The following is an 11,651-nucleotide window of genomic DNA, read 5'->3' on the forward strand; positions in this document are numbered from 1 at the left end:
TTAGACGGTATCCTTTCTCCGGTCAATAGAGGTTAGACGGCATCCTTTCTCCGGTCAGTAGAGGTTAGACGGTATCCTTTCTCCAGTCAGTAGAGGTTAGACGGTATCCTTTCTCCAGTCAATAGAGGTTAGACGGCATCCTTTCTCCGGTCAATAGAGGTTAGACGGCATCCTTTCTCCAGTCAATAGAGGTTAGACGGCATCCTTTCTCCTGTCAATAGAGGTTAGACGGCATCCTTTCTCCTGTGAATAGAGGTTAGACGGCATCCTTCCTCCTGTCAATAGAGGTTAGACGGCATCCTTTCTCCGGTCAATAGAGGTTAGACGGCATCCTTTCTCCTGTGAATAGAGGTTAGACGGCATCCTTTTTCCGGTATCCTTTCTCCAGTCAATAGAGGTTAGACGGCATCCTTTCTCCGGTGTAGAGGTTAGATGGCATCCTTTCTCCGGTCAGTAGAGGTTAGATGGCATCCTTTCTCCGGTCAATAGAGGTTAGATGGCATCAGTAAGTTAACCCTTTCTACTGTCAATAGAGGTTAGATGGCATCAGTAAATTAACCCTTTCTACTGTCAATATAGGTTAGATGGCATCAGTAAGTTAACCCTTTCTGCTGTCAATAGAGGTTAGATGGCATCAGTAAATTAACCCTTTCTGCTGTCAATAGAGGTTAGATGGCATCAGTAAGTTAATCAATGGAGGTTAGAGGGCATTTGATGGTCCTTCACCTCCCTTCACTCATCTGTGAAATGTCTGATATAGAAAAAATCTGTTTCTAAATATTGTCTCTTCCCCCCGTTAGTTTTCACTCTCCCTCCTTCCCAAATAATCTCTCTTGGAGGTGATTATTCAAGGGGATAATTAAATGTAAACTGCCCAGTGTAATTAGTCATGTCATGTGAAGGACCCAAGGCGTTCTCGCTGCCAGCAGATGCTACTCAGCATTTCTCCTGCGGATCAGAATCCTTCACATAGGTCAAACACACACACAAACACACACACACATGTTTTCCTTTGCAGACCGTGGTACAGAAACACCAGATGGCTAAAGTTGGAGGTGTATTTCCTTTCACCTCTGAGACTTGATGGCTACATTTCAACTACGACAGGACATTATGTCATGCTCAAGAGCTTCACATGAAGCACTTCATCTAGATCACGTGTCAACCTCAAGGCCTGTGGGCCAGATCCAGTCTACATTGGAATGGCTGAAGCCAAACTATGACTAAAGCCAAACCAAAACTGTTTCGAAACATTAGACCTACGTTTGGGGCGGCAGGTAGTCTAGTGGTTAGAGTGTTGGACTTGTAACCAAAAGGTTGCAAGATCAAATCCCTGAGCTGACAAGGTAAAAATATCTTGTTCTGCCACTGAACAAGGAAGTTAACCCACTGTTCCTAGGTTATCATTGAAAATAAGAATTTGTTCTTAGTTCTTAACTCACTTGCCTAGTTAAATAAATGTATTTATTTTTACTCTTTCCAGGTTGTTAAGAACCCCTTGCACAATGATTCAGTACTGATACCCCTTGTATATAGCCAAGTTATCATTACTCAGTGCTGGTACCCCTTGTTTATAGCCAAGTTATCATGACTCAGTACTGGTACCCCATGTTTATAGCCAAGTTATCATTACTCAGTACTGGTACCCCATATATATAGCCAAGTTATCATGACTCAGTACTGGTACCCCATGTATATAGCCAAGTTATCATTACTCAGTACTGGTACCCCATGTTTATAGCCAAGTTAGCATTACTCAGTACTGGTACCCCATGTTTATAGCCAAGTTAGCATTACTCAGTACTGGTACCCCATGTTTATAGCCAAGTTATCATGACTCAGTACTGGTACCCCATGTATATAGCCAACTTAGCATTACTCAGTACTGGTACCCCATGTTTATAGCCAAGTTATCATGACTCAGTACTGGTACCCCATGTATATAGCCAACTTAGCATTACTCAGTACTGGTACCCCATGTTTATAGCCAAGTTAGCATTACTCAGTACTGGTACCCCATGTATATAGCCAAGTTATCATTACTCAGTACTGGTACCCCTTGTGTATATAGCCAAGTTATCATTACTCAGTACTGGTACTCCTTGTAAATAGCCAAGTTATCATTACTCAGTACTGGTACCCCTTGTAAATAGACAAGTTATTATTACTCAGTACTGGTACTCCTTGTATATAGCCAAGTTATCATTACTCAGTACTGGTACCCCATGTTTATAGACAAGTTATTATTACTCATTGTGGATTTATTTCTTGTGTTATTATTTTTCTATTGTTTTTTGTATTTTCTCTCTGTATTGTTGGGAAGGGCCTGTAAGTAGGCATTTCACTGTTAGCCTAGACATGTTGTTTACCAAGCATGTGACAAATAACAATTGACTTGATTTTGATTCCCTGAAAGCTGGAAAGTCAGGGAGCATAGAACATTCCCAAACCGATGGATAGAGGACATCATTTTGATCATTTTAACAGCGAGGAAATATAACACATTTTCAGTTCGGCCTTCCAGACCTCGTTAAAGACCGAATGCGGCCCGTGAGCAAAATGAGTTTGACGCCCCTTATCTAAATGGTCAAAATGGATTGGTCAAGTTGGGGTGCTGCTGTCAACCATTGTCATGTCGTGTGGCTTTCGCTTATTGTTTACAGTATCTGTGTAGAGCAACAGGTGTACTTTCTGAAATGTTTGCTTTGCTACTGGAACTATTGAACTGCTATAAGCCTACATGGAAATATAGGAATATATTTTTCGCTTGGACTTACTCCTCAGTAAGCGTTCTTACTAGTATACAAATTGAAATGTTTTTTCTCTGAATGCACAGACCTGATACTGTGCTTAGGTAATGTTCATGAGTTGATGACGTTTTTAAGTCTTTCACTCTGTTATCGTGACATCTTTCATATGGCTCTTTAATCCCATCTTGTGATCTGTAAACTTTGATTTGATTTGTTTCTTTGCAGTCTTTTTGCTGGTACATTTGATGTGCCATGTCAGATAACTCATTCCCAGAAATAAATTGAAGAGACAGCATTTCTCTCTCTGTTTCCAAGAGGTCTATTCTATATTGTATACCAAGCCTGCCTTTAAACCCTGTGGAAAACATGTCCTGTTACACTCAAAGATTCCACCTGCAGTACAGGAGATTTGAAGATGGCCAAACCATGTTAAATATGCAGTAATTGGAACGGGTACCTTTGTGATGTCATAATAGAAACATGTTTAAAATGACTAACAATTCATTTTCTTGGAAATGTGATTTTTTATGTTAGACTCTTCCCCTGTATTCGTTGAGATGCACTTTCTTGCATAACTCAGAGTATAAGTCTCCAGTATTTCCAGTGCCATTGCATTCTTTATCCTAGACACACTACATACCAAATCCCCATGGTAGGCAAGTGACTCGTAAGTTAAACATAACTTTAGAATGAAAATAACTCCCTACAGATTGGCCCTCTGTAGAATATACCCGTGATTCGTCCACCCACTGCCACTACATTATATTAATCAGTTAAGGTCTTATCTGCCAGGTAACCTGAAGTTCACCTGCTTTGGGTTTTAAAAGGGTTCACATGCAGATAATTGTATCTCTCTTTTCAACCGTGCTTAGATTACATTCTCTTTCAATTATTAAGGGCCTCTGAGATTGTCGCAAGGCACTCATTGAAAGAACAGCATGGTACAATGTATTATGAGGCATTAGTCAAAGAAGGTGCAATACATGGAGGAAGTCATTGATATGCATTTCTAGAAAATACTTTATCTTCTACTCTTGTGTCTAAAGCAGACATGTTGATGAATGAGAAGAGCATAATAATAATTATACAAATTAATATACAAAGTATGTTTATTATTATACTACTACTACTACTACTAATTATTGCACTAAATAATATATTTAATATTTTTATTATTAATTATACTAATTATTTAAAGTATTAGTACGTGAAAAGCAGCTAGATGACAAGCTTACAATTGTATTACTATTAACTAATAATTAACCATTTATAAACTACTTATAAACCCTTTATAATCCTTAATAAAGTATATCTCTATTGTTTTAGTTGTCTAGTTTCATGCTCCTCCTCTTAACGCTAAGACTCATTTTAATCTCCAACAAAATGACATAGATTGTTACATTTCCCTAGTTTGGTCCCATGTGTCACATCACTTCACTAATAGGTTGTTTTACTGTAAAACACCTCACTAACAGGTTTTGTTACTGTAAAACGCTTCACTAACAGGTTTTGTTACTGTAAAACGCTTCACTAACAGGTTGTGTTTCTTTAATTCCACTCACATCTGAGTGCTTTGCCTATGATCCTTAGATTGAATTTGGGCACAGGAACACTTTCTGTACAAGTTGGACTCGTGCCCCTGGTAGGAACTGTCATGAGTGCTTTAGAATTGTGTGCATGGATGCATCCCAAATGGCACCCTATTCCCTAAATAGTGCACTACTTTTAAGCAGAGCACTATGGACACTAAAGGAATAAGGTGCCATTTGGGATGCATACCATATCTACAGCCAGCTGTGTGAGCCAAACTAGATGATTTCTGCCAAGAAGTGTTTGAACACCTTGTAAGCATTTTAAATCAATGCCCTGTAGAAAATGTAAAAATCCATATTGAATTCCCTCAATACAAGATATGAAGGAATTGAAGATATGAAGTTTACCATCCAGTGGGAAGTGTTTCTTTGATCTTTATACCTTGATAACATGTACCGTTGCCAGATCTCCTCTCAGTTGAACAAGTTGATGATCGTAACATGTGATAGGTGATGGTGGTGGTGATGATGGTGGTGATAGTGATGATGATGATGATGATGGTGGTGGTGATGATGGTGGTGATAGTGGTGGTGATGATGATGGTGGTGGTGATGGTGGTGATGATGATGGTGACGGTGGTGATGATGATGATGGTAGTGATGATGATGGTGGTGGTGGTGATGATGATGATGATGATGATGATGGTGATGATGGTGGTGGTGATGATGATGTGAACAATGATGCTGATTATTTTATCTCGCTGTCTCTCTGTAATGAAAGGTGGAATAATAGACTACTAAAAGCATCACTGGACCCAACAATCACTGAGGAAATAATGTAGAATTAACAAACTATTAATTATCTGAATATTACAGGAAGTATACAGAAGTGACTTCTTGTTTCTAACCATGTTTCTTTGGGGGATGAGATCTACTCCAGCAGCATGTTTCACCTCTTGTAACCTCTTGTAGACAGGACTGGAGATAAGGAACTCATCTCTCTCTTGTATAGATCATCTGTGTGGATGATACCATGACCTGCCGGGGCCCATGATCCATTGAATGGTACTGTAGCTCAGTAAGGACTTGGTGATACAGCCACAAAATGTAGGTAAAAAGGTAAAAAACAGCAGGTTTATGTATTGGGTATCATTTTTGTTCACAGTTTGATAACAGGCGTATACATACAGGTGTCTGATCTAAATCTGATCAGCCTGTTGGAGGAGAACTTGTAGTGTATTTGAGACTTAATAAAAATACTTTTCCATTTAGAAATTTTACTCTTGATTTTCCCTTACGAAAATGTATCAACCCTTCCAAAAATGTCCATTAATTATAATCCACATAATAATTCATATTTCCTGTTTCTGCAGGATTATTTTCCTGCTGTAGCAAACTGGCTCAAATTAAGATCCTACATCTGTACAGAAAATAGAGACAGTTGATCCGTTAAAACAAATCTGAGTCAGTCGGAATGATCATATTATAGACAAAAGGTATTAGAAAAACAGCAGAAATACTGAGAATGTCATGGGATATTATTACATGATGTGTTATTCAGTGACAGTGACTTACAGAGACAGATCTGGTTTACACATTTTATATAGTTATTTCTCTGTTGACCAGTAATTAACGCCACAGTGACTGGCACATTTTAGCTTCTTATTATCGGCATTCTTAACTTCCTGCTATGGTTAATGTAACGTTTCATTTCATGATTTCATGACTTCTATTTCACCACCATCAAAATAAATATCTCTATGAGCGTCTGTGCTTTCCCAGCACACCATGGCATTACTTCACATCCTGTTCAAACGCACACTGTTGGCATATCGTTTGGTAGGAATATACTGACTATTCAACTCACAACTCTCTAATGAGGTTTCCCAATAAGACGCTCTGATTTTGTTGGAAAAGTGCAGCTTATACAGGATTTCAGGTATGTTTTGATTAGCTCTGTTATATTAATATTTTGATAACGTAAGAAGACATAGTCAGGGAGAGAATTCACATCAGTGTTTTGAAATTCATGGTCATTTAGTGGTCATTTATATGTTTTTTTACCCTCTCGTTTTAATGATACTTTACACCCTCTAGTTTTAATGGTACGTCATACCCACTAGTTTTAATGATACTTGATACCCACTAGTTTTAATGATACTTCATAACGACTAGTTTTAATGATACATTATACCCTCTGGTTTTAATGATACTTTATACCCTCTAGTTTTAATGATACTTTATACCCACTCGTTTTTATGATACTTTATACCCTCTCGTTTTAATGGTACGTCATACCCACTAGTTTTAATGATACTTGATACCCACTAGTTTTAATGATACTTCATAACGACTAGTTTTAATGATACATTATACCCTCTGGTTTTAATGATACTTTATACCCTCTAGTTTTAATGATACTTTATACCCACTCGTTTTTATGATACTTTATACCCTCTCGTTTTAATGATACTTTATACCCTCTCGTTTTAATGATACTTCATACCCTCTAGTTTTAATGATACTTTATACCCTCTAGTTTGAATGATACTTTATACCCACTAGTTTTAATGATACTTTATACCCACTCGTTTTAATGATACTTTATACCCTCTAGTTTTAATGATACTTTATACCCTCTAGTTTGAATGATACTTTATGCCTTCTAGTTTTAATGATACTTTATACCCACTAGTTTTAATGATACTTTATACCCACTACTTTTAATGATACTTTATACCCTCTAGTTTTAATGATACCTTATACCCTCTAGTTTTATTGATACTTTATACCCTCTTAGTGTCAAGTTGAAAGTGTTGATTTCAAAAATATAATTTAAAGAGGGAAAGCATCAAGTTACAGGCTCTAAGGGAATGTGTAATGGGGTAAATACTTACTATACAATCTATATCATATGAACTTAACATATCCTCTTGATTCACAAGGACATCATGGACATGACTCCCATCCCCAGCTCTGGTAATAGTAACCTGAATGAAGGCAACAGTTGTGGAGTGGACCTCAGCCAAGATGCCATCTACCTTCCTGTAATCTACAGTATCTTCTTCATCATTGGCACTCCCCTCAATTTGATGGCCCTGTTCGGGCTCTATCGTCTGATCAAGTCTGAAAACGTCTTACCGGTGTACGTGATCAACCTGCTCCTTTCGGATCTCCTCCAACTGTTCACTGTACCTCTATGGATTGACTACTATCGCAAGGGTCACAGCTGGCGATTCGGGTCCACTTCCTGCCAGTTATTGGGGGCCAGTTTCTACGTCAGCATTTACACCGGCATTGCCTTCATGTGCATCATTGCTTTGGAGCGCTACTTGGCCATCGCCAAGCCTCTGAGATTCCAAGCACTGAGAAAGCTGAAGTTTGCACGATGGATAGCCCTTAGCATATGGGTCGTGGTAGCCGTGCCTCCATCCATCGCCTTGCATAAAATGCAACCCAACGACAATCACACCCTGTGCATCGAGAGCTACCCTTCCAAGAAGGGGTTCATCATCTACCGATTGATCACCTTAGCCCTGTCCTTCATCATCCCTCTCGCCTTCATCGTGTTCCTCCACCGGAAGACCCTGAGGTCTTTGTCGGCCATTGGTACCTTGGGAACGGAAGAGAAGCACCGCATCAGGGGGCTTCTCACTCTGCTGGTGGTCATCTTCATCCTGGTCCTCGGCCCCTACCACATCACAGGATGCGTGAAGTACATTGGATTGCTTCTCCACAGGGACGCCTGTGAGTGGGAGAAGGCAGTGTTTTTGCCCTACCAGCTGGGCAGGGGTCTGCTGAGCCTCAACAGTCTGCTGGATCCTGTACTTTATACGTTCCTGAGGAGTGACTTCAGGGCGGCTGTGGGCCATTACCTGCCCTGCCTGAGGAGGATGCAGGAGTCTGTATGCAGGACTGTGAGTCATCAGAGGACCACCACTAAGACCCCTAGTAGTCTTTCAGATCAGACTGATTCTATCTAAATCCAAACCAGACATTTGTAACATACCTGTAAATGATGTACTGTGCCTAGCTAGTAACCAGCCTTCGAAGAACCATCACCAGGACCACTATTATCCTTGAAGACCCCACAGAGAGACCCTGATTCAACCTGTGATAACCATTAATACTGAACATTATTCATAAATGCTGCAGAACAAAGGTTATACTGTGGAAAGGAAAATCTCTAAGATATACATATATTTCGGATTACTATTTTTTTTACAAAACTGTTTGTTGCTCTAAACAGTGCCAGTGCGTTTTGGAAAGTACATTCTTGATTGAGACAGACGTGGTTTGCCTCATATTGCCACAGCCAGGAAGTTGCCAGATTGGGATTTCATGTGGCAGGCAGTTGGTCTCGCAGAAGGACTGGTGTCCTCATAATACATTTATATTTCCTCTTTCAAGCACCAAAAAATTACACAAAAAGGAACTTGCCTATAAATACATATTGTTCCAAATCAATTGGAAGTTGTGTTACAAACTTGTTTTACAACATTGTTTAAACAAACTTACAAACTAGACATGAAACATATAAGATAAACTGCTAAGGGACTGAACATAGTTTTAATCCTTGGTTGTCCACAATAGTGTATATTTGACACTGGGGAGAAATATAATGTAGTACTTTGATGATTTAGAGTTTCCTCTGGCAACTGAAAGGGATGGTTTCACCAGACTGTTCTACCTATTTATAAATAGCATCGTACCCAACTGAAGGGATGGTTCCACCAGACTGTTCTACCTATTTATAAATAGCATCGTACCCAACTGAAGGGATGGTTCCACCAGACTGTTCTACCTATTTATAAATAGCATCGTACCCAACTGAAGGGATGGTTCCACCAGACTGTTCTACCTATTTATAAATAGCATCGTACCCAACTGAAAGGGATGGTTCCACCAGACTGTTCTACCTATTTATAAATAGCATCGTACCCAACTGAAAGGGATGGTTCCACCAGACTGTTCTACCTATTTATAAATAGCATCGTACCCAACTGAAAGGATGGTTCCACCAGACTGTTCTACCTATTTATAAATAGCATCGTACCCAACTGAAGGGATGGTTCCACCAGACTGTTCTACCTATTTATAAATAGCATCGTACCCAACTGAAGGGATGGTTCCACCAGACTGTTCTACCTATTTATAAATAGCATCGTACCCAACTGAAAGGGATGGTTCCACCAGACTGTTCTACCTATTTATAAATAGCATCGTACCCAACTGAAAGGGATGGTTCCACCAGACTGTTCTACCTATTTATAAATAGCATCGTACCCAACTGAAAGGGATGGTTCCACCAGACTGTTCTACCTATTTATAAATAGCATCGTACCCAACTGAAGGGATGGTTCCACCAGACTGTTCTACCTATTTATAAATAGCATCGTACCCAACTGAAAGGGATGGTTCCACCAGACTGTTCTACCTATTTATAAATAGCATCGTACCCAACTGAGGACCACATGTACACAGGAATTGGAAGTGGTTTTGTATTGTGGGGCAATGTGTAATATTGTATTCCTGTCAGCATTGCAATGCTAAATGTAAATTAATCTATATCATAAACCTATGTACCATTTCATTTAAAACATTTCATTTAAAACATAACTGTACATATCATGACACCTTTCAGATTGAGTTGATTAAAAGAGTTTCATGTTTGCATAAAAGTGATATAGATTATATCCCATATGTTACTATAGCCTATAGGGGGGCAAAACTAATGAAATCTATAGTGAGTTCCTAATGTTTCCATCTGTGCTGCAACACTGAAGGTGCTAAAGATGATGCCGTTAACATAGTACCACTTGACAATATGTGCATTGTATGTCCAATTTATCTGCCCACAGAGACTAATTGCATAATTCTAGCTCTATGGTTGAGGCAGTCATTTCACACTGCACTAAATTGAAAGCAGAGGGACTCCTGTAAAATTGCTCTTGATCCATAGAACGGCCAAATCAATAAAAGTGTATTTTATCTAATTACATATTATAGCGAAGACATATATATATATATATATATATTTTTTTTTTATCAACGCCTTGTCTCTGTGAATGAGCCAAGCATTATTGCACTGATTCAGATTGATACCAGTTAATTGTACAATGCATTAAAGAGAGCTTTAATTATAGACGGCAGACTCTGTCTTCTCTCTGCTGTCACTCTTATCCTGCTCTGTCATTTGTTCATTAGGCCCTGCAGACCTGATTAGTCAATGGATGCATTGTAATAACCCTGGCTCTTAAAGAGGGGTAGCTCCAACTCAATGCAGTCAGACTCCCACATCAGAAGTTATTGATCCAATAGACTGTAATACCCCCCCCCTGATCCATATCACAGTGTGCTTCTTATCAGTGACACACAGGGATGCTTGCCATACTCAGATTTTCAATAAAGTTCCATGCATGTGAATGCCTGTGAGAATATGGTCGTATGTGATTTACATTATCAGGGGACCTTATAGCACGCAATTATAAACTGGCCCTCACAAATTGATGGTAATCTGTCTTAAAGGTGGTGGGTAGAGAACTGGCCCTCACAAGTTGATGGTAATCTGTCTTAAAGGTGGTGGGTAGATAACTGGCCCTCACAAATTGATGGTAATCTGTCTTAAAGGTGGTGGGTAGAGAACTGGCCCTCACAAATTGATGGTAATCTGTCTTAAAGGTGGTGGGTAGAGAACTGGCCCTCACAAGTTGATGGTAATCTGTCTTAAAGGTGGTGGGTAGATAACTGGCCCTCACAAATTGATGGTAATCTGTCTTAAAGGTGGTGGGTAGATAACTGGCCCTCACAAGTTGATGGTAATCTGTTTTAAAGGTGGTGGGTAGATAACTGGCCCTCACAAATTGATGGTAATCTGTCTTAAAGGTGGTGGGTAGATATCCTCCTACAGAATGGAGTCAATGAACAAAAAACCCCATTTGCCTCATACAGCGCGACACATCTCCTTCACATAGAGTTGTTGATTGTGGCTTGTGTAATGTTGTCCCACTCCTCTTCAATGGCTGTGTGAAGTTCCTGGATATTGGCGGGAACTGGAACATGCTGTCATAAACGTCGATCCAGAGCATCCCAACTATGCTCAATAAGTGACATGTCTGGTGAGTATGCAGGTCATGGAAGAACTGAGACATTTTTAGCTTTCAGGAGTTGTGTACAGATCCTTGAGACATGCGACCGTGCATTATTATGCTGAAACATCAGGTGATGGCGGCAGATTAATGGCATGACGATGGGTCTCAGGATCTCGTCACAGCATTCAAATTGTCATCGATAAAATGCAATTGTGTTTGTTGTTGGTAGCTTATGCCTGCCCATACCATAACCCCACTACCACCACGGGGCACCTTGT

At 39.6% G+C, this 11,651-nt stretch overlaps 1 protein-coding gene across 1 annotated transcript; it reads left to right on the plus strand.

Moving 5' to 3' along the window:
- Positions 1–5,662: 5,662 nt before the first annotated feature.
- Positions 5,663–9,882, plus strand: LOC115152786 (G-protein coupled receptor 4). Its single transcript, XM_029697580.1, has 2 exons — positions 5,663–6,221; positions 7,228–9,882. Exon 2 carries the CDS (start codon positions 7,234–7,236, stop codon positions 8,263–8,265), a length of 1,032 nt encoding a protein of 343 aa, XP_029553440.1. The 5' UTR covers positions 5,663–6,221; positions 7,228–7,233; the 3' UTR covers positions 8,266–9,882.
- Positions 9,883–11,651: the final 1,769 nt, after the last annotated feature.

The sequence above is a fragment of the Salmo trutta genome, chromosome 18 (genome assembly GCF_901001165.1).
Source record: "Salmo trutta chromosome 18, fSalTru1.1, whole genome shotgun sequence".
In the NCBI taxonomy this organism is placed as follows: Eukaryota; Metazoa; Chordata; class Actinopteri; order Salmoniformes; family Salmonidae; genus Salmo; species Salmo trutta.

Excerpts from the sequence above, each read along its gene's own strand:
- LOC115152786 (XM_029697580.1), top strand. The coding sequence starts at position 7,234 with ATGGACATGACTCCCATCCCCAGCTCTGGTAATAGTAACCTGAATGAA.